This window comes from Gopherus flavomarginatus, chromosome 3 (genome assembly GCF_025201925.1).
Source record: "Gopherus flavomarginatus isolate rGopFla2 chromosome 3, rGopFla2.mat.asm, whole genome shotgun sequence".
Lineage (NCBI taxonomy): Eukaryota > Metazoa > Chordata > Testudines > Testudinidae > Gopherus > Gopherus flavomarginatus.
In genome coordinates, this window is record NC_066619.1 from 183,189,415 (window position 1) to 183,212,719 (window position 23,305).

General features: G+C 42.3%; 2 protein-coding genes across 3 annotated transcripts; one reads left to right on the forward strand and one right to left on the reverse strand.

Annotated features, from left to right (window-relative positions):
* Positions 1-626: 626 nt before the first annotated feature.
* EXOSC9 (exosome component 9) lies at positions 627-14,658 on the forward strand. Of its 2 annotated transcripts, XM_050946582.1 has the most exons (12): positions 627-752; positions 872-966; positions 1,921-2,040; positions 2,359-2,461; positions 3,355-3,492; positions 4,000-4,082; positions 5,292-5,424; positions 6,552-6,640; positions 7,454-7,600; positions 8,269-8,453; positions 9,109-9,190; positions 10,121-10,398. In XM_050946582.1, the coding sequence occupies exons 1-12, from the start codon at positions 687-689 to the stop codon at positions 10,200-10,202; spliced, it is 1,323 nt and encodes a 440-aa protein (XP_050802539.1). In that variant the 5' UTR covers positions 627-686; the 3' UTR covers positions 10,203-10,398. The 2 variants fall into 2 exon arrangements, 1 of the variants encoding a protein (XP_050802539.1); XR_007773460.1 differs by lacking the exon at positions 10,121-10,398 and adding an exon at positions 14,475-14,658 and having other exon boundaries at positions 8,269-9,190.
* Positions 12,967-23,050, reverse strand: CCNA2 (cyclin A2). Its single transcript, XM_050946718.1, has 7 exons — positions 22,802-23,050; positions 20,228-20,340; positions 19,108-19,331; positions 18,202-18,406; positions 16,707-16,820; positions 14,779-14,912; positions 12,967-14,258 (listed from the first exon to the last, which is right to left on the reverse strand). Exons 1-7 carry the CDS (start codon positions 22,953-22,955, stop codon positions 14,207-14,209), a joined length of 996 nt encoding a protein of 331 aa, XP_050802675.1. The 5' UTR covers positions 22,956-23,050; the 3' UTR covers positions 12,967-14,206.
* Positions 23,051-23,305: the final 255 nt, after the last annotated feature.

Below are 23,305 nucleotides of genomic sequence, written 5' to 3' on the forward strand. Positions count from 1 at the left end.
GCATGCAGCTGCCTGGCTGTACCTCCACATAGGAACCAGAGGAGGGACATCCTGCTACTGCCAAGAGCCTGCACTTCGACCCCCTCCTACACCCCAATCCCTAGCCCCAGCCTGGAGCCCTCTCCCACACTCCAAACTCCTCATCCCCAGCTCTGAGTCCCCTCCTGTTGCTGCACCCCAAATCTCTCATCCCCACACCAGAGTGGTCATTGCCCCTGCACCCCAACCCCTGCCTTAGCCCAGAACCCCTCCCATACTCTGAACCCCATGGCTCCACCCACCAGCACCCTAACCCCTTCATCCCTGGCCCCAGCCCAGCGCCAGAGCCCGCACCCCCAGACGGAGCTGAGCCAGCCCGGTTAAAAGTAGCCAGTGAGTGAGGGTGGGGAGAGCGAGCGAGCGCTGGAGGGGCGGGACAAGGGTGTTTGGTTTTGTGCCAGCAGAACGAAGACTATGAATGTCCGTTAGCACCACGCTCGCGGCCCTTACACGGGAGCCGGGACGCTGCCCCCGATCTCCGGCTCTACGGCCTCCAATTCCGGCCCCGCCCTGTCCCTGCGGCGACAACACAGCGGCGACAGGAGTCCAACCCCCGCGCCTGCGCACTGTCTGGCTATAGCGACGCCCCTTGATGACGTTTCAGGGGCGCGAGCGGAGAAGGCCCCAGACCGGGAGGCGCCGCCAGCATGAAGGAGACGCCGCTGTCCAACTGTGAGCGGCGCTTCCTGCTGCGCGCCATCGAGGAGAGGAAGGTACGAGATCGAACCCCCCCCTTCCCCACCACGGAGGGCGGGGTCCGGGCGAGCCCCCATCTCTCCCCGAGTCGCCGGGCTCCCGCGCGGGGGTAGTGACTCTGCTCTCGGCTTTGCAGCGCTTGGACGGGCGGCAGAGCTACGACTACAGGAACGTGCGAATCTCCTTCGGGGCCGACTACGGCTGCTGCATCGTGGAGCTGGGGAGGACCAGGTACCGCGGGGAGACCCCCGGGATCGCCCGGTCAACGGCCCGTCTGTCTCCCAACTGCCGCCGCGTCCTGCCGGAGCGCGCGCTGCTCACTCGGCCCCAATTGCGCGCGTGCACGGGGAGTCCAGAGTGACCGCAGCAGCCTGCAGGAGGGCGGTAGCGGTGAGAGGGGGAGGGGATGGCGCTGAGGAAAACAAGTAGAGGTTGGTCTCCCTTGAGGTATTTATAGGTGCAGATTGGAAAGCTACAGATAAGCGGATCTTTATATCCTAACTCTGGATGTTGGCAATTCATTAATTCCCCCATCCAAGGATCTCAAATTAAGGCTTGCAACACCCTTATGAAGTAGATCAGGGTAGGCAAGCTATGGCATGCGTGCTGGGATGGGAGTTGATTTTCAGTGGCACTCACACTGCCCGGGTCCTGGCCACTGGTCCGGGGGGCTTGGAATTTTAATTGAATTTTAAATTAACATTCTTAAACATTTTTAAAACTTTATTTACTTTACATACAACAATAGTTCAGTTATATATTATAGACTTTTTAAAACGTTAAGATGTATTACTGGCACGCAAAACCTTAAATTAGAGTGAATAAATGAAGACTCGGCACACCACTTCTGAAAATTTGCTGACCCCTGAAGTAGATGGTGTCTCTGTTTTATAGGCTGGAGGAACTGAAGTGGACACAAGTAAATTGTTCGAGCTCCCACAGTAGTACAATTGGGAATAAACCACAAAAATTTGAACTTCTGGCCTGTGTTCTAACATCTAGATCCTTCTTATCCCCTGTTAGTGACTGGCATTTTATCTGTATGACCAAGTCCTATATATGAAGAAGCTGTAATAAACTGGAGATATGCAGTAAAATTCAAGTGCAAGTTGCTTTAATGTTAAAGTTGTTTTTTGTCACCCATATTGAAGTCTTTTGGGGGTTTGTGGGGGGTTTCTTTTGCAGAGTCCTTGGACAGGTTTCATGTGAACTTGTTTCCCCAAAGCTAAATCGAGCTACAGAGGGTATACTTTTCTTTAATCTTGAGCTCTCCCCAATGGCCGCACCAGCTTTTGAGCCTGGCAGGTATGTCTCTTCAGTGACTACAAGCAAGGATGGTACAGATGCCCCCCGACGTATGCAGTCATTCCGTTCTGGAAAGCCTTGCATAACTCGCATTGCGCGTAAATTGGAAACATGTACCAGTACGTTACACAAAAATTTCCGCAATTTGGAAATCCTATTTCTGGCTTATGGAACTTTTCCTGTACGTCCAAATTTGGGTAAATCGGGACTTGCGTAACCTGGGGAGCGTCTGTATAAGGAAAGCTATTCAGTATCATAGTTGTCAGACTTATTAATAACTCACAACTAAAATTTACCCAATCTCTTGTTTTTTTCCAGGCAACCTGAGCTTTTGGTGAAACTGAATCGACTACTAGAAAGATGCCTAAGAAACTCAAAATGTATAGACACTGAATCTCTCTGTGTTGTTGCTGGTGTAAAGGTGTGGAAAATGCTATGAAATCAAAAGGGCTGTAATACTAGGGGATTAATATGTTGCATTTAGAGGTCAGTCTGTCTTTGAGGAGCAGTAATCCTGATTTTATTTTAAAAGACTAAGGTTCCAGCTGTGCAAACATAGATGTGTTTAACTTTAAGATTGTGCGTACTCCCTTTAAAGTCAATGGGCTATGTACATGCCTAAAGCTAATCATATGCATGAATGTTTACAGTGGTGGTTCTCAAACTGTGGGTCGGGACCCCAAAGTGGGTCACGACCCCATTTTTAATGGGGTCACCAGGCCTAACTTAGACTTGCTAGGGTCTGGGGCCAGAGTGTAGCTGGAGCCCTACTTCCTGGGGCCAAAGCTGAAACTTGAGCCCCGCCACCTGGGGCCGAAGCCTGAGGGCTTCAGCCCTGTGCAGTGAGGCTCAGGTTACAGGCCTCCTGCCTGGGGCTGAAGCCCTTTGGCCTTGGCTTCGGCTTCCTTGCCCATGGCAGTGGGGCTGGGGCTTGGGCTTTGGCATTGGCCCCACCACCTGGGCTGGGGCTCAGGCTTCAGTCCCCTCTCCCGGGGTCATGTAGTAATTTTTCTTGTCAGAAGGGGGTCGCAGTGCAATGAAGTTTGAGAATCTCTAGTTTACAGGATCGGGGCTGAAATCATACTTCAATTTTATTTTCTTTATCACAAATTAATAATGTTGAAAATAGATACTGTTTCTGTTCAGATTTATTCAGTTTTCATCATCGTAATTTTTGATGGTCAAGGACTGAATTATACGTACATTCAACATGAATAGTAAAAAGTTATTTTGAAACGATGTTGGAAAATCCAGACAAATTACTAGTACTACAGTTTAGTGAATTTTCATGTTGGTTTTTTTTCCCCACCTCAGGTGTGGCAAATTCGTGTGGACCTGCATTTGTTGAATCATGATGGAAACATTATTGATGCTGCAAGTATAGCAGCAATAGTGGCTTTGTGTCACTTCCGTAGACCAGATGTATCTGTGCAAGGAGAGGAAGTAACTTTGGTGAGTAGCATGAGGTGAAAGTGGTGGGATTATTGAAATTTAAAATTTCATTGATGATTGCTGCTTTATATAAAATGGATCTTTGTCAATAAAGACAAGTTAAGTCTTAGAGGTAGAGCTACTTAAAATATCAAGGGATAGGAATAGATACGTTTGTTTTTATCAATATGTATAGTATACAGTTATCGATTTTCAATTTGAGAGACTGTGAACATTAAAAAATTAAATTAGGATGACATTTTATAGCACATTTTTGTACTTCTCAGTCAAACTGGAAGGGCTCAAATGGCACAAAAATGAGTGCAGTATAGTTACCTAGATGAGTAATATTAATAGGAAGTAACATTTTGAAAAGAGAGAGAATCAAGTCTTATTGAATTTTTAGATGACTGGGCTTTTCTTACTTTTTATCTTTCTGAAATGCCTAATTTCTTTAGTACTTTCTTATAAATTATATATAGAATTGAGTAAGTAACAAATTGCCACGTTGACTTTTTATATTTTTAGTATACCCCTGAGGAACGTGATCCTGTCCCTTTGAGTATCCATCACATGCCTATCTGCGTCAGTTTTGCCTTCTTCCAGCAAGGGTAAGTTTCTGTTACGGCACTGACTTAAATCATCTACCAGTTTCTGTAGAACTGCAATAAAAACATAAGTTTCCATAAATAGCCACGTTAACAAAATGCACTAATGAACTAGCTTTATCTGAAATGAGAAGGTGTGAAGAAGAGGTGGAATAGGAGTACTTGTGGCACCTTAGAGACTTATCAAATTTATTGTAGCATAAGCTTTCATGGGCTACAGCTCACTTCATTGGATGCATGTAGTGGAAAATACAGAAAGAAGATATCTATATAGCTACACACACACACACAGAGAACATGAAACAATGGGTGTTACCATACATATTATAAGGAGAGTGATCAGTTAAGGTGAGCTGTTGTCAGCAGGAGAGAAAAATAACTGTTTGTAGTTGTAATGAAAATGGCCCATTTCCAGCACTTGACGAGATATAAGGAACTGTGGGGGTGGGGGGGGAGATAAGCATGGGGAAATAGTTTTACTTTATGTAATGGCCCATCCACTCCCAGTCTTTATTCAAATGTAATTTAATGGTGTCCAATTTGCAAATTAATTCCAATTCAGCAGTCTCTCATTGGAGTCTGTTTTTGAAGTTTTTTTGTTGTAATACTGCGACTTTTAGGTCTGTAATCGAGTGGCCAGGGAGGTTGAAGTGTTCTCCAACTGGTTTTTGAATGTTATAATTCTTGACATCTGATTTGTGTCCAATTATTCTTTTATGTAGAGACTGTCCGGTTTGGCCAATGTATATGGCAGAGGGGTATTGCTGGCACATGATTGCATATATCACATTGGTAGATGTGCAGGTGAACAAGCCTCTGATAGTGTGGCTGATGTGATTAGGTCCTGTGATGGTATCTCCTGAATAGATATGTGGACAGAGTTGGCAATGGGCTTTGTTGCAAGGATAGGTTCCTGGGTTAGTGTTTTTGTTGTGTGAGTATTTGCTTCAGGTTTGGGGGCTGTCTGTAAGCAAGGACTGGCTTGTCTCCCAAGATCTGTGAGAGTGATGGATCATACTTCAGCATGCTGCTTGATGTAACATGAAATTTCCATAGACTTTTCATAGAAATGTACGCTTCTGAAACCAGTCTCTTTAGGTATACTTATCCCAAAAACCATGAAGCTTGTTTGTATAATTTATCTTCTGCCCTTAAGGTTTCAGGCAACCAGTTTACACTTAACTGTTATGTTCTACTCTACAATGGTTTCAGGACCTATTTGTTGGTGGATCCCAGTGAACGAGAGGAACGTGTAATGGATGGCCTCCTAGTGATTGCCATGAATAAACATCGTGAGATTTGTACTATCCAGTCCAGTGGAGGGATTATGCTGTTAAAAGATCAGGTAAATGGCATTTTCTTTGACTAGTCATTCTCTCTGATATAAACTTCTTGATGTATTGTAATATTTAGGGCATCTAGTGTTTTGGTATGAGAGAAGAATGGTATCTCTGTTTGATTTCATAGGAAATGTAAATATGACAGTACCTTGTGGGGATAATTTAAACGTCAAATGTTTGCTCTCATACTCTGTACTTCTTGAAGTTTAAGGTAATTGGGAGAGCAATCTATTAACATTACTAAGTGGTTTTTAGAAGTTTTTCTGAAAATAAACTTACTTCTTGACTATAACAAATAACTTACTGCTGCCAGATTCCAATGCTCCTCAGTTGGTATTTGTGTAGCAGCTAGTCTTGAAACATTTGTCACTTTGAACTGAAATGAAACTCAATTTTTTTTCTTAAAGTCGGTAATAATATTGGAAGTCTTTTGCATTCTTAAGGTGGCACATAGCTCTTTTTGTAATTATCAATACATTTGGTAGTTTCAGTATAGATCTGGGCATACAGTATATAACATACTGACAGACGCTCTGGTTAAACAGTACTAACTATGTGTAAAGCATATTTCCTCTATCAAACAAGTTCTAAGCTAAAGGTTTGTGGGGAAGTTTCCATTTGAACTTCCCGACTGAGACATCATTCATGGGGCATTAGCATCTAGTACAGGGGTGGCCAGCCTGTAGCTTCTTCAGAAGTTAATAAACAGCTCCTTGTGTAGGCGCGGACTCCGGGTTTGGAGCTACAGGTGCCAACTTTCCAGTGTGCCAGGGGTGCTCACTGCTGAACCCCTGGCTCTGCCACAGGCCGTGCCCCCACTCCACCCCCTCCCTTGAGCCTGCCATGTCCTCGCATCTCCCCTCTCCTCCCCCCCAAAAAAACCCCAAAACCCTGCCTGCCTGCCACAAAACAGCTTATGGGGAGGAAGAGGGAGGCACGTTCGGGTTGCTGACATACTACTGTGACTCTTTGGCAATGTACATTGGTGTAAATTCTGGCTCCATCTCAGGCTCAGGTTGGCCACTGCTGATCTAGCAGTACAAAAAAAACAGTACATGTTTTCACTTTGTACTTAAATAAAGTCGTGTTTATTTTAATTGCATGATAATAAACTATTATTCACTACAAACAGGTTCTGAGATGCAGTAAAATAACTGGTGTTAAAGTAGCAGAGATCACAGAGCTAATTCAAAAGGCCTTGGAGAATGACCGGAAAGTTAGGTGAGGTTGTTAAAATGCAATGAAGTGGAAGTTAATACTAACCTTTTATGAGGTCAGATTATTCGGGTACTGTTTTCCTGTGAGAGGAGTCTCTGAAAGAGAAGCTTTGCAACTGACGGTCTTCAATAAGTGGTGTTATAGTCAGACTCAACTAATAGTTATGTTTTCTGTGAAGAGATGATTGTATTGACACACTCAAGCCAACAGTATTCACTGCATGATGCAAAACGACTACCTTGGGGAGGAGGGGAGAGAATAAAGTTGAAAAAAGAAAAGCTTAGCTGTCTAAAGAAGGTAGCATGATACTAATAAAACAGCCACATTCAAAAAAGGATTGGTGTTCTCAGGTGACTGAGACCACAACTAGGGAAAACTTGGCCTTCTCAGTTCAAAGATTCTGTCTCTGATCTCCTAAATCAGGAACAAATTTGCTGTATTATTTCATTTAACACAGGGATTCTCAAACTGGAGGTCAGGACCCCTTGGGTCACGAAGCTATTACATGGGGCGGGGGAGAGTCGTGCACCGTCATCCCCTCCCCCAAACCCTGCTTTGTCTACAGCATTTATAATGATGTTAAATATATTTTAAAGTGTTTTTAATGTATAAGGGGGGGGTCACACTCAAAGGCCTGCTATGTGAAAGGGGTCACCGGTACAAAAGTTTGAGAACTACTGACTTAACAGTTTAAATAGCTAACCTGTTTTTTTGTCTTGTTGTTGTAAATCTCTGTATATAGCTGAACTCTTTGACTTGACTTTTTAAAATGTGAAATGTCTTGAAATACAATTTTTGTATTTATTTAATAAATAGGAAAGAAGGTGGAAAGTTTGGCTTTGCAGAGTCTATACCAAATCAAAAGATTTCTGCCTTTAAAATGGAAAGAGCTCCTGTTGATACTAATGATGTGGAAGAGCAAGCTGAAGAAATCATCACGAAGGCTGACCCTCCTTCAGATGTGTATCTTTTCTACTATATCACTTTCATGAGAAGACAGTGATATCTCAGTTAAAGCTTTCTGAATCACCCAATAGATCTTGAGTTTCTCATTTCTTCACAGGCTATAAGACTACATTATGATCATCTAGATCTTGTTTTATTTATAGAAAGTGTATCAGGATAGAGGAGTTCATAGTATAGCTTGTTGATCAGCAGTGTGTGGGTTTTCCACCAGACTCTTTCTCTACCTCCCTTTTCCATTACTCCCCTAATGCCTCTGAATCCTACTGCTAAGGAGGGTTCAGTGCAGCTCCATGTGGCGTTATTAATCACTGAACGGCAGTGTGGGGCCCTTCTAGGGGAGATGAGTTCTGCAGTACAGGCAGCAAAAGATGAACCCAGCTATCTTCTGCATGGCAATGTTGGGCTGTGATGTGAAGGAGATCAGTTGTCTGTCATTGTGCATACCTTAGGCATTTTTACTTTATCAGCCATTCAAGAGAACATTTGACTTCCATTTTGCTCAGATGAATTTCTTCACATCATATACTTAGCCCTTGGTACTCACCACAGATTATGTATGTATGTTGGTACTTAAACGTTCCAAATAATGTATCTAGTTCAACATGCTGTACCATGAGTACAAATAAGAATTCTGGCAACTCCTGGATTTTTCTTAATTAGCTCAGTATTGCCAAACCAATACTACGGATGCCTGGGACTGCCCAAATTGGGGAGGGACTAGAGAACTCCTGGGGAGACTTCGAAGAATCTGAGAGAGAGGAGGAAGAGGAATGTAACAGTGACGATGCTACCACCTCAGGAGGTCAGAAAATGGAAACGGAAGAGATAAATATTGTGAGCAAAACTAAGGGTTAGTATCTGCTTTAAATGTAATGTTATTGAAAACAACTGTTCATGTATTCTGGTGTATTTGAAGCTGTGTCCTCTCCTAAGCAGTAAGAAAGGGAAAACACAGGTACTTGCCAGCAGGAATATGCAGCTGCCATCTGCAAAATGACTTTAGAGCTGTTATGGCTTAAATCTGCCAAATTTAAATATCCAATCCCAGAAAGACATGCTGGGAGTAGAGGGGGGAGTTTTTACAAGAGGGAAACCCTACACTGAGGAATTAGTAGGGACAAGAAAGTAACAAAAAAAAGGTGCTTTTGGGGAAAGACCTGCTTTGTTTTGTGCCTGTTGCTATTATGGCAGTATCTAATCAAAACAAAATACCAGACAAGATGAGAATGGTCTTGGTGCTCTGTCCTATACCTACTGTTGAGAGATGTCACAGAAGCAGCAGGATACTAAACCAAATTCAGCCACTCTTATAAAAGTGTTCAGTTTATAACAGCTAAAATAAAGTATCAATTGTTTTAAAGTTATTGTGCTCGAAGGGTGATTTTGGCCCTTGAGTAAGTTGCACAAACATGTCCCACTGCTTTAAAATGTCTCTAGGTGTGTAGTAATACTTAGACTCAGGTTCTACAGTAATAGAAATAACAGCTCTCTTGTTTGTTCGTAAGATGATGACACAATTATACTGTCTGACAGTGAAGAGGAGGAAGTTGTCATTCTGGAACCAGAGGAGACACACAAGAAAACACGGTAACCACAACTATGTAAAGGGAGGGGATCTTTAAAACAGCATACCGTGTTGAGACAAGGAATAGTTTCGGCATGCTTCTTTGTGACTACGCTTGTTGAGGAAAACGTTCCTCAAAATAATGCAAGCACTCAGATAATGGGGCCAGATCCTCAGTGTGTTCTAGGTTCTTTGCACTGCCTAAGGGAGCAGCCAAGGCTTCTCTTAATGTTGGGGAAATATATGGGTAGTATAATGTTTTGTATTACTGTAGTGCCTATGAGTCCTGGTCATGAACCAGCAGCCCATTGTGCTAGTTTATTGTACAAACTGAATAAAAAGACAGTCTCTTCCCTGAATCAGCAGGTTCAACTCTATGCCACCCATATTTTCTTCTGCATATGGGTTGAGGCCAAAGCATGCAGTGTTTGGGCAAAGTAGTGCCTATGGGACTGCTCAAGTTGGTGCAATTTAAACCAGATATTTGGATGTTCTGTTACCCTGGGTTAGAACCACCTACCCTACTCCTCAGGTGTACTGCAGTGGGTTCTGCCCAGTGAATAGGATAGAGTCCACATTTCCCAGCTCTAACTACTAATGCAACAGGAGCTTGTATTATTTTTTAACACAGATCTATTCCCTTCTTTATAAGAACCTTGCAACTCAATGCTAATAGAAGTTATGGTATCTAGAAAGATAGTCCACTATGACTTGTCTGTTATGTGGATTTGTGTTGCTGAGGTTGTTTGCCGTTTTAGATGGGGATTTCCCTTAGTTTTCTTTAAACCCTGTTACAAGTAAAACACGATTTGGGTTGTGGTAGGTTGGTCATGTACAGAGCTGAGATCTTGAAAACCTGTGACTTGGGGCTTGACTTGCAGGGAGCATGAGTCTAGCTGCTCAGTCTTTTATTATGCTGTCTTATTTTAGGTTAAAATGTTGTTTGTTCACAGAACTCACACCACTGCCAAACAGGAAAATTCAAGTAAGAAAGCATTTAACAAAAAGAGAAAGAAGAAGAGAGCTACTCATTAGTCATGTTCCCTTCACAATAATTTTATAGATTAATACTGAAACAAGTCATTCATACTCTGTATATTAAGCTACTGAATGTATTTTTGTAGATCAGTGTTCCTTCCCTCCCTCCCCATTTCTGTAACTCAGGTCTACTCTGTATATTTTTTATATAATACTGTACATTGTCTTGCAATAAATTAAACATTCAAAAGTGTCACTATTTGAGGAGGAGGTATAATAGGGTGGTAGCTAAATATGTAAGCAAACTCTTGAATTGTATATTGTAACTATTGAAGTATAAAAACATCTGTCAATATTAACACTCCTATCTAGTAAGAGCATCTTCTCACAGCCTTTAACTTCATTTAAGGCAACGCAACTCTACATTTCTAAGTATTCACAGGTTCTGGACTGGCATGGTTTGATTTGTGTTCAGTCTAAGTATAGGCTTCATCCAGTACCTCTTTACATCAATAGAATTACTGGCAGTGGAATTAGTGTGAGTGGATCAGGCCTCATGTCTGCAAGAGATGAGTGTTGGAGACAAAGTAGCTCCTTTGTCTTCTTTACCAAGAAGATGATTCAAAGCATCTCAGCCTAAAAAAATTCCCTTATCATTTGTAAGAAATTGAGACAGACCATGGTCTTTGTTAATGTTTATTTTTAAACAAATTTCAGTTTAACCATGTTTCATGAAAATTAAGAAATACTTGTTAAACTGCAAGTCTGAAAAGAGCTATCCTATAACACTAGGACTTACTGAGACAAAGTAGGAAGAAACAGGATCTATACTGTACCCTTAGACAAGTTAATCTCAACTGTTTCATTAGACAGTTTAAAAGGAAGATGAAATAGACAAACAGGAAAATACAAGAGTAGAAATAATATATACATTATTTCATGTGTCCATAAAAGTTATGTAGTAAAACTGAAGATTTAATTTTGCCCCTGTAACTTTAAAACTTGCAAAAAGTGCTTCTTGGCAGAGCTTTTTATGTGCCTTTTAATGAATAATTGTCTTCTTAAAAGGAAACATGTTTAGTTGCAATGTTAGATTTTTTTTAAATGGGGAAGAATTGGCTAGTGTAAATATATGAAGAGTCCAATTTCAGTGTTTCATAATTGCTGCAGGTGAAGTTTTCACTTAAATTGATGTAAGGCACTATTGTAAATAGAGTGCAGTGGTTCATAAACTTTACACAGCAGAAAGATAGCTGTGAACATGTAGTACCCTATCTTGTCTCATCACTTTTCCAACCTCTAGGCTACATTTCTGTAGATGAAAAACATGCAACTGGACCTGGTTCTGGGAGAAAGGCCACACAAAAACAAGCTATTGTTTGCTGTACAGTATAATCTGCTTGTGCCTTAGGGAAAGGTTTGGCCTAGTAATGCAGCTTTGTGTGCATTATAGCTGAGGTAAGGGACAGAAGATGCTGAGAACTTTACAGGGAAAAGAGCAAGGGATAATAGAGATGGGACTATGAAGTAAAACAGGGAAGCGAGATATGACCAGAGCTGTGCTCTCTAATACAGCTTCCTCAATCTTGAAGAGAGGCCTAGGCTGTCCACTTACAGGAGCAGAGGTGTTTTTCAGTACCCTGTAACATTGAGTGGGGCAATGGTGCTGCAGTTTTGTTGCCATCAGAAGCAGTATAACAAGCAGCAGACATTCATAGTGACATTTCTTCTAAAAGGACAAGATTGTTAAACTCTGCTTTTGATGTAGTATATGCTTTAAGGTTACCTATATCTTATCATGAATATGGTCCCCCCCAAAATTTTTTTAGAGGATGTGCCACTTGCCTTTATACACACCACTATCAAATCAAGCAGCTTTAGCAAGGTATAATAACTCCCTTGGATTGAAAGAAGTGATTGGTATCTATATCAGAGTTGTTGCTCAAGTCATACAGGAACCCTGAGCCAAAGCCACTACTAAACCAAAACTACCGAGGATATAAAATTATGACCATGGTTTAGAGCATTTCAAAAACAGCATATGAAAGTTCAGGCTGGTGGTGATACAGTAATTTGGATGAACGCTGCTAGAATTTGATAGTGTACACATACCACCACCACCCCTGCATATAGATTGACTTCTTTCTAAAGTTGTGGCAAAGAGACTTTAGCCTGTTAATCTTTGGAAGGTCATTAATATGATCCTCTGTACTTTAGGCTATGGTTTGCTCCTTTCCATAGGCCCAGTGGCAGTATAGTCAAGCATGCACAGGGAAGCTGACAGGAAATTCATGGCACCAACCCTACCCTCTTTTAGTTTCCTTAACCCTGCCACCCTTCACCTCTGTCTTAATCATCTGATTAAGTCAAGCCTAGGAGCAGGCCTCTTAAATAGCTTCCTAGCTGTCTTTTGAAAACTAAAATGCATCTCATGGCCAAGGCTGCATAGTTAAACTGATAGAGTTAACAAGAATGGTTTTGCTTGGTACAGGAAGCTGGCTGTTCCATATTTAAAAAAATTGAAATGAGATTGAATATAATTGGTGTCAAGCTGACTAGTGGGACAGTTGTCAGTTTTGAATTAGATACCAGAGTTAAGCTATGTTAGATTCAGAAAGGAATTTGCTTTCACTCCTATTAGTTAGCTTGACTAGGAAGATGGATGTGTTTCTTGGGCTAAGTTTAGAAACAGTCAAGTCCTGCTTTATGAAAAAAAGACAGTCCCACTTTTGAATTAGAATCACTGATATTACACTGGTTATAAGTCAGCTACAGTGATCAACGCAGGTTAAGATAAGCAAGACCACTGGCATGAGCTTCAGTACAAGATGTTTATTTGACAAACTTGCAGATTTCTTTTTAAACCCTGTTCCTGCTTTATAGTTTAAGCACAGTTAATCTTGAGCCGTGTTAATACCAGTTTACAGGAGGAGAAAGGTCAATTTGATTTAACTAAAAAAAGTTTTCAGCTACCACATTAGCAGAGTGCTATAGCGTAAGCAGAAGACCAATTAAAACCTGACACTGACATAAGATTTTCACTATATGCTGCATGAAAGCCTGCCCAATGGGCTGTTCTGAATTCAGTGTCACTAGCTATAACCCATACATGGCATGCCTGCAGGCTGTGGTTGGCAGCTGTATTATTCTCTCCCCCAGTGGAGGGTGTAGTGCTAGTGGCCACTTTCCCTGCTGTAGTTTGCTTTCCTAGCAGAGTAGTGGCAGTGGGGAGGTAGAGCTGTAGTAACAGAGCTTTAACTACAAGGAAGCTTGTAGAGAAACCCAAGTTTTACTAAAAATGCTGCATGAACTTCTACTAGTATCAGTTGTACACTTAGACTAGAAAAGAGCTGTAAGTTAGAGGCCATTTCTGTTTACAGAAGGACACTTCAGCAGCTGTAGTTCTAGCTATCAGATGGCTGCTTTAGAGACTACTACTTAGTGATCTACTTAGTGATAGTTTGAGCACTAAATTGGAAAGCCTGCTTTTGAAACAAGTCCAAATTTAATTCCTGCAAGCTACTGAAGTCAGTTCAATTTCTTCCAAGTGGTTATTTTTTATATAAGTTAGATCAAATCAGTTCTAGCGGTATGATAGTTAAAGCCAAAGATATGATCTAAACTCAGGTGAAACTAAACCTTAGTAGCATCTTATATTGCCACAAACGGTTGTCAAGTTTATCATCATTTGTTCAGCACAACTGAAGTTACCACTTTCCCTTTCAGTCACTCCAAAAGTTAAAAATCCCCATTTTAATGCACTGCTCCTTATTTGGACATTCTGGTAGTTTTGGAACAAACATTAACAGTTTGCCTTCATGGTTAATTCAATATTTGAATAGAACAGCTTTATAAAAGAGCTCCAGCTAAATATTTAGAACAAGATTGCATGTACAAAGATTTACATTAAAACCCATATAAAAACTAACAAACTTCATAATTTCAAGTTACACCACATGTGGTATTATTCTGAAATGATTGTAAGACATCTAAAATACTGACCAGAGTTAAAACTGTACATTTGCTTGCAAGTATAATACACATTAAGAGTCTCTTGATTGTTACGATAACTTTAGTGTCTCTGGTGGATCAATGAGCGATACTCCATGGTACCTGAAGGAGAAAAGGGGGTCAGATGTAGTCATGTTTGAACAAACTTTGCTAAAGGGATTATATTAAAAAAAGACAGTACAGTATTAATTCGTAAACTAGCATCTGCCTGCTATGGGGCAGAACATGTTAAATCAAACACTTAATAGGTTTAAAACTCCTTGTTTTGTGCTTAGATTTTTAGGGCTAAAAATGGACATAATGGTCATCTCTTAATAGGTGATTGAGCTTCACCAAGCAATTCTTGCAATCAGTCTCCATTTCTGGACTGAGACTACATCTTGAGTTGCAAGTCAGGACACCACATCTGTTGTGGTTATTAGCTCATCTATATGAATAGACAGTGGCCAAATCAGTGACAGGAGTCACTGGCTCAAAAGAGCAAGTTAAAAAAAAAAAAAGACTTCCAGTACTGAGTGCGCTGACAGTCCTCAGCAGTCTACTCTAACAGTAGGCTAGCTAGCCTGCTTAGCTTAAAATTAGAGGTATGTACTGGAGTTTACCCACAGACATGGGTACTTACTTTGTACTCTTGTATTTCTCTCTTATAGACTGTTGCGTGTGTTGTGCTGCTCTGAGGTAGGTCTTATGGAGGTCCATGAGACAAGGCTTAAGGCTTTCAAGGGTATATCCTGTCATTTTGGACAGAGATTCAGGCTGAGGAAAGGGAAAATAAATTGATCAGATTAATGCACCATATTTTCCATCAGGTACTTTGCAGCAGTTTTTCCCATATAAGCAGCAAAGAATCCTGTGGCACCTTACAGACTAACAGACGTTTTGGAGCATGAGCTTTCGTGGGTGAATACCCACTTTGTCGGATGCAGCCCATACAGTAATTGCTCACTTAAAGTCATCCTGGTTAACATTGTTTGGCAGTTGCTTGCTTTGTCCACTGCTTGCAGGAAGAGCAGCCCGTTGGAGTTAGATGGTGGGGGCTTGTGACCAGGGTGGACCAGCAGCCCCCTTAAGTTCCCTGTGCTGCAGCCTCCCAGCAAGCTCTCAAGGCAGTTCACTACCATGTACTGCTCCTGCCCTCTGCCTTGGAGCTGCCCCCAGAGACTCCTGCTTGCTGTGCGGAAGGGGGGCTAATGTCAGAGTGTCCTCCTCCCCTCTACAGCCCGCTTACCCCTTCTCCATATAGAACAAGGAGGGGACATAGATGGAGACACACATCTTGGGGCAGCAGCTGCTGTCAAGTCCTGATCCATTTAAAAAGACAATGCACTTAAGAGTGGGTCAGCTTAAAGGGGCAGTGTGCATCTCTCTCCCCCACAAACAAGGTGTGTCTGCTACCCTGTCCAGTTCCTCCTGTTCTTGCTGCCTTGTATGAGAGGCTACATTAACAAAAATGTTTTAACCCTTGAGGGCTCAGCCGAGTGCTAGTTCATCATTTAGCAGCAAGGCATTCCCTGGGAAAGATCCCTCCCTCTTCCACTTTAACTTCACCGCCTCAACCAAGCTTCACAATCATAGCTTAGAACACTATTAGTTGTTTAAAATGTGTACATATCTATATAATATATAGTTTCGTCTGGTGGAAAAAAGTTTTCCTGGAACCTAGCATCCCCCACCCCCATTTACATTAATTCTTATGAGGCACTGGATTCGCTTAAAGTTGCATTTTTCAGGAACATAACTACCAACATTGAGCAAGGAGTTATTGTACTTTGAATACTTAATACTATTCTAGACTGGGTATTCTGTGTCTCCACCTGCGACTAGAAAGGGTACTAGCAGAATGCCTGATTTCTCAGCAAAGTAGTAAGTAGCTATTAGTCTTATGCCAATGCACTTTACAAAAGTGAAAATATCAAGCTGGAACTGCTACAGAATCTTTAGCTGCATGTAATCTTCTACTGTATACCCATACCTGTGGAGCTATAACTACCTATCAGAAAAAAAGCATCGTATTCATCATCTTAACTGTGCTAGGCTCTAAGACCGTTTGTTCTTCCAGTTGTGGTCCTTTCCTCTATGTGCTTCCAAGTAGTTAAGGCAAAAGAACTAGCTTTCCTTACTGAAACAGTATTTAAGTGTCCCTGCAAGAGGCAATCTTTAGGAGGAGGAGGGTACTGGAGATAGCACCAAAATTGTCTTTGTTTTGGGGGGGGTGGAGGGGAAGAAATGGGGAGGGGATACAAGACCCCCCCCCCCCCCCACACACACACACACTCTGTAAGGTACTCTTCTAGGGGTCACCCACTGTTAGAAGCTTGCTGATTTTGGAATCTAGCCAAAAGGGCTGGTGTAGAAACCATTACTGAGAGTTCTAAGGACAATTAAAATAAGACTAAGCACACCCTCAACCCCATACAAGAGTAAAACTTATTCTTGGCTAGCAATGCATAATTTCTAGCAAAAACAGCTCATACATAATGTTGCAGTTGGCTGTATTTAAGGCTATTTACTTATAATTGAGACTTTTCTAGAGCTACTTGTTCTACATACCAAGGTTTGTCCAGTGATTGTATAGCTTGCTAGATGAAATGCTGCAGCAGCAATAAGTGATGGCAAGTATTTCAAGTATGGGTCAGCATCAATTAAACTCAGCTCCCCCAGATACTGTAAAGAAAGTCGATGCTGAACAATTAGAAGCTATCACCAATACAAGATGGTTAGTCTTAGCATCTTATTTGTTAACTAGCCTTCAGCACAGTGTTTAAAGATTTGGAGCTCTTCAGACACAAAAAGACAAGCATCTGATTTTTGCAGCAATATAAATATGCTCTTAATATTCAAAGGAAAGTCTCAGATCCAGAAGTGTTTGGTTCTATACCCTAGTGCCCATGTTACTCCACTTCATATTTCGAGATATTTTGACTGTCTATTTCTATAGTTGCTGCCTGTGTCCCAAGGGAGAGTTTAGTTTTACAATCAGACCAGTGAGAGGACTTGAAGTGTCCTTTTCAACTCAGCTAGGATTTAGTCAAATATTGGTGTAGACCAAGGGTGGGCAAACTACAGTACAGGGGTCAGATCCGACCGATCAGGGCTTTGGAGCCAGCCTGTAGGACTGCCACCTCCCATGGCACTGCAGGCCCCATGCTGCTACCAGAAGTGGCCAGCACCACATCCTGATGGGGGAAGGGGGAGGAGGAAAGAAGAGGGCAGCAGAGAGCTCCATGCACTGCCCTTGCCTACAGGCACTACAGCCAATGGGGAGGGGGGGGCATGCCTGGAGGTGAGGGCAGTGCACTGAGCCCATCCTGCCTCCAGGGGCCACAGGGACATGGTGCCAGATGCTTCCAGAGCAGCATGATGCAGGGCCAGGGCAGGTGGGGAGCCTCTCATAGTCCCACTGCCACCCTGGAGCCACTCCAGATAAACAGTGCCAGGCTAGAACCTGCACCCTGAACCCCTCCTGCACCCCGAACCCCTGCCTTGAGCCTTCCTGCACAGTGCACCCCACACCCAGCCCTACATGCAATTTTCCCACCCAGATGTGGCCCTTGGACCAAAAAGTTTGCCCACCCCAGTCTACAATACAGCACTGGTTCCTTCAGGCTCAGAGACCACATGTTTACTAAGTAGACTTACTATATATAATCTTCCTGAGATCACATAATAAACTTTACTTTTTAGTTTAGTATAGTTCATCTATTGAATTTATGTCCCCCTCAGCCAAGGCTGAACCAGTATTTGAATTCTCATTGTGACAGGTATGAGAGGTCATCTTTTATGGCCAATTCTCACTGTAGTGAGCACTAGAGTGCTACAGGCTCACCATTAGAATAGAGTGCCAGCTGCAACCTCCAGAAACCAGGCAGGGAAGCAAAGCTGCTGTTCTCAGCCTGCCAGTTCTAAATTTCAGTTCTTCAAAAGCTTATTACAATTGGCACATCCCTTCTCTTCTCCAGTGGGAAATAACAGCAAGCCTGCAAGCTCCACAAGTACTGAGCCTAATGCATCCAGAAAGATCTGTTAACTCCAAATCTATACTTACCATTGATAAATGTTCCACTTTAACATTGGTCTGCTGGTGTAGGAAGTACTGAGTGAGGAACTGGTTTATTGTTGGAGCTGCCAAGTCAAATGACAAGACTTTCAACACTAAGTGCTCCATCCTTAGGACTTGTTTCTTGGTGTAGGTATCATCTGTGATGTAAACAAACTCTGCTACTTCAGGAGGGTAGATTTCTTCAAACTTCCTGCAGTTTGAAAGAAATAATAAGCTGGCAGCTACAGGTAAAGAGCATGTCCATCAGTCTCAGTGTTTAGTAGAATCATGTTTGCCAAATCTGACTGCAGTTTGAGAGATGGCTGAGAACTATACCTCCCTAGAAACTCTGCTGGTTGCTACATTAAATCACTTTGTATGGCTTTAGGGAGCTAGATGTCTTACTGAAAGCTTTAAGCAATTCTTCCCAATGCACTATTGATAGTAGTATGTGATTTTTAGTACCAAAACCAGTACTCCTAGTTACTATAGTTCCAGGAATCTCAAACTGAGTTGTGTTCGAGTTTGAATACAGTTGTCTTTTCATGTTCTCATTACCTGGAGACAAAGGCTTTTTAAAAGCCATTGAGTATTGGTTTTAGAGTGCTAGTTACATGAACTCAGATAAAGACAGAAGCCACATCCCATGTTGTTTGCGCAAATGTCAGGGTTTTGTTTTGTTTTTAAAAAAAACAACCCACACACAAAAGCACATGAGGATACCACATGTGAATCTAGGCCTCAAGTCTTCCTGGGAAAGGAAGGATTCACTAAGTTGTGCCACCATCCACAGATCTTTTCTATAGAAGAGGAAAAGAAAACACAGCCCCCAGATTTTCCCCTCTGGACACCTACAGGAAAGGTTATCAAGTTCTAGAAGTTGAAAAGCAATGGATACCAGTTTAAACTTACGATGCTAGCAACATAGCTGCAGTCCCCACAAGCTGAAGCTTCCCTCTCAGCACAGACATTGAAGAAAGAAATCTATCAATGTAGTTTACAGCTAAGTGCAGAGTTTCATTCTGTAATTTATATTCTTCTCCAACTTCCACCAGCCAGTCCACAAGAATAGCTCGCATATTGTTTGTTATATCAGGCTGCTTCTTCATGTAACCCACTCTAGGCTTGCATTTCACCTGTTAAGACAGTTGTGAGTTATGTACATATGAGATGTAATTAGCATTTGAATCTTGCAGAGAAGAGGCTGTTCCCTAGCCTCTGTTTGCCAGAAGCTGGGAATGGATCACCTGATGATTACCTGTTCTGTTCATTCCCTCTGAAGCACCTAGTATTGGCCACTGTCAGATACGGGGCTAGATGGACCATTGGTGTAACCCAGAATGACCATTCTTATGTTCTTATTCTTACTGACCAAGAATCCACCACAGATAAGAATCCGGGAGTTCGTTAAACACATGTAGTACATCTAAAGTAGAATCTAGTTTAGATATTAAAAGGTCTTATGTCACCAGGTCCAGCCAGTATGGGCTTGTTCTCTATTTTGTGTTCAGTGGATTATCTAGCTAGTTTTAGCATTATTTGAGAAGGGTTCAGCAGTTTCATCAGGAAATGATTCCACGGTCTAGTGCAGGGGTAGGCAACCTATGGCACATGTGCCAAAGGCGGCAAGTCAGCTGATTTTCAGTGGCACTTGTAGTGCCCAGGTCCTGGCCACCAGTCCAGGGGGCTCTGCATTTTAAATTTAATTTTAAATGAAAATTCTTAAAACATTTTAAAAACCTTACTTACAACTAAACTATTGTTGTGTGTTTATATTATAGACTTATAGAAAGACCTTCTAAAAACCATGTATTACTGGCACATGAAACCTTAAATTAGAGTGAATAAATGAAGACTTGGCACACCACTTCTGAAAGGTTGCCGACCCCTGGTCTAGTATCTTCCTTTCTCAATCTATAAATTGCTAGTTCTGTCACAGTACTAGCTTTAACACCGCGTAAGAATTACTACATTCTGTCCAGAAATTAGACCAAACAGTTGTAGTTCTAAGGGCATATTTATGGCCTCTTACCTCCATTTCCCTAAGGTATTTATAGATGTCCTCAACGTAGTCTGGCACCTGATTAACATTTACTTTTTCTTCCACTTCTTGAGTTACTGATATATCCATAATACTTGGAGAATCTAAAAAAATTTCAAGATAGTAGCAACATTAATTTAAGTTTGTAGAGTTAGCCCACACATTTACAAGAGAGTCTAATGATTAAACTAGCAGTGGGTGTCAGTTTCTTATGCATTTGAGCCACCAAAGCTGCAGCAGTCCAGGGAGACCAGAAAAAAAATCAGTTTGCAGTTTTATCATACTTCATTCCAGTCACGGAACGAGACATTTGTTCTTCAGGAATCCCTTCTCAACTGGTCCAAGGGAAGGGGAGCTCAATGGCAAACATGAAGTGCAAAGGGTGTCTCTAGCCTGACAATCAGGAGAAGTCACCTTGTATTACAATGTTAAAATAAAAATTCAAGTTCTGTGCTGATTTAGAATAAGCTGAAGCCTTTGATCAGTGAGTTTAGAGGTTGGTCTAAAATGGAGGTAGATTTTCACAATGGGGATTAAGTAGTTGCCAGAGCTACAGAACTAGGCTATTGATATGGTCCTTCCGCAGAAGTATTTACATGTAGATAATGTTAGACACACTGTAGTTAATGTCCCAGTGTCATTATTTTAGGAATCTACAAGCCAGCAGGCTACCATATAAAATTATGTAAATGGGTCTAGAGTGGGTCAATTTAATACTTGGACAGAGGGGATTAAGGAATTATATTGTGGATTCTATTTTTGGAAATTGGATTAGATCTTTCAGACAGCAGTGTAAAAAGGGAACTATAGAATTAAGCATTACTCGTTAGATTCAGTCAGATTCAGTCAGTCAGTTATGTTTTTAATACATGGCATGTTCTGATGTACCTCTGCGCACACACATCAAGGAGTCAATATAGACTGTAGCAAGACTGCAACATAGCAGCAGTTATGTGTTGCCCCCCCCTTTCCTTCGCAATAACCCCTGACCTACACATCCCTCTGTAGTAGAGCCCCCCCCCCCCCCAAATGAATTCAAGCATTTGAAGCACTATGTTCAGAGTGAATTTGGAGCTCTGAGCTCTTGTATTGACATCTAGGGACAGCAGGAGCTAGGGGTACTAGCCTATCAGTAGCCTCTGAGCCAAGAGCATTCCAGCAGTCTCTGCAGAGACCCTGCCTGGAGTTAAATACTTTGTTCCTCTTCCATTTAGCCTCTAGGACTGTAGCCAGGAGCAAAGCTCTAGAGTGGTTTGTGTCTCCCTGCAATCCATAACCCGCTCCAATAAAAAAGTTACAAGGTGGCAAGGGTCAAACAGGTCAGTTGCTCATGAGCCACAGTGGGACTGAGAAGGGTAAGGGCACACACAAATATGGCAGTTAGTGGGCAAAGCAGAGCAATTGACTGAAAATAGCTTTGGGAATGCACAGGGAGGAAGCATCAGGGAGAGAGAGAGCAGCTTCAGGGATTAACCAATGTACCACCTACCAACTCAATGTATGTCCTCTCCAATAGCCTCTAGGTTTGGGAGGTCTTCTAAGCAACCCTAAATCACTCAAACTAGACCTTTATAGGAAGATATTATTGTTCCATTACTTATGGAATGATCACAGCCAAGACTGACACCTCCCCATGGGTACTGCTCTGATCCGAGATCTAGAATGGTCTGGTCATCCCACAATCAAGTTGAGAATCCTTATTTGTGATAAATTATTTCTGATAATCCAATTGAGGTTGAGATTGGAAGTGTGATTTAAAAGATACTTGCATCTAGTTTCTGCTAAGATTTTCCAAGTTTATTTTCACTGATCTGGTACCAGAGGCAGTGATTTAGTACAGGAGTGTAGTGGGGGGAAAAAAAAAGTATTCATTTGGTTTTTCTGAAGTGAATACATTCTGGCTCTACTACAGACAAATGCATATAAGGTGCAGTGGGAAGTGAGGTTCTCTAGTCAGTGGCCCCCTCTGGATCCCTGTTTTTGAACCTGAAATCACTTTTGCTCCCTATTTTTTCATTTGTTGTCCCTGTAATCTTGACACCTAGGTCTAGTGGATCCTGCAGGGGGATGGGGAGGGCGGGAAAGGAGAAGAAGAGAAGCAGCTTTAGATGAGGGTGAGTTAATGCCCTGCCACCCCCCCAGTGCCTTGACACTGGCATTGGTTCTCAACCCCTAACCCAATCAGGGCATAGCTGCAACCCATGCGATATCCCCAGGGCCAAACAGGTAGTATATATAGTGTGGATGGATGTGGCCCACATTTCACACACAGCCGCATATGCAGCCCAGGATAGTAAACAGATTGAGAACCACTGCTGTTTGGAACTGACAGATGCATTAGGAATTGTAGCAAGAATACTAGACTTAACCTCTTCACAATACTTTGTGTTTGAACAGACTACAAGTTTGTAACTTTCAACTCCAATTAAAATTTACCCAGTTAAACTGATGTAGTATTGTATGAAGTAGCCTATATGAGAGTCCAGCACTGAATTGGGCATGTCAATTTCAGAGACAGAATCTATGCTTTAGACACCATTTTCTGTTAGTAACTAACATACTTACCAAAACTAAGATCCATTGGATTGTCTATGGGTGCCAAGGGTTTTCTGTCTCCTAAAGACGTTACAGCTGTATTTAAGCCTAGGACCTCTTCATGGGACACAGCCTTTTTAGGCACCACTTGTCTCTTTCGTCTCTCCCCATCGGGCTCATCCATATGGATGGCAAAAGCAGGCTGTTTGTTACCCGCTTTCCCATCGGGAACTTTGGGATAGTTTTCATCATTAATACTCCAGGGTGCGTGAGCAAGAGCAGCCTAGAATAAGAGTTTGCCATTAGTGTTTCCGTGGAGCCCTCCTTCGATGCAACGCGGCTCCGTAGTCCAAGGCAGCACACGCGCAACATTTCCATTGCAGCCTAACGCCCTGTGGCTTGCATCGCGCTTTCGGCCTGTCCATGGAGGCCCCGACGCTATTCCGAGCTGATACGTTGTGCCTGAGCAGTCCGCCCTCTCCCTCCTGCTAGAGGAGAGCCACCCCCATGTGCCCGGCCCGCGCTCCAGGTGCT

Bases quoted from the DNA above. Each gene is read 5' to 3' on its own strand.
- EXOSC9 (XM_050946582.1), top strand. From the start codon at position 687: ATGAAGGAGACGCCGCTGTCCAACTGTGAGCGGCGCTTCCTGCTGCGC. The intron at 2,041-2,358 runs GTATGTCTCTTC...GTTTTTTTCCAG, and splicing joins CCAGCTTTTGAGCCTGGCAG to GCAACCTGAGCTTTTGGTGA. The intron at 7,601-8,268 runs GTATCTTTTCTA...TAATTAGCTCAG, and splicing joins GCTGACCCTCCTTCAGATGT to TATTGCCAAACCAATACTAC.
- CCNA2 (XM_050946718.1), bottom strand. From the start codon at position 22,955: ATGGATGAGCCCGATGGGGAGAGACGAAAGAGACAAGTGGTGCCTAAA. The intron at 20,341-22,801 runs GTAAGTATGTTA...AAATTTTTTTAG, and splicing joins TCCAATGGATCTTAGTTTTG to ATTCTCCAAGTATTATGGAT. The intron at 19,332-20,227 runs GTAAGAGGCCAT...CTGTCTTAACAG, and splicing joins AATACCTTAGGGAAATGGAG to GTGAAATGCAAGCCTAGAGT.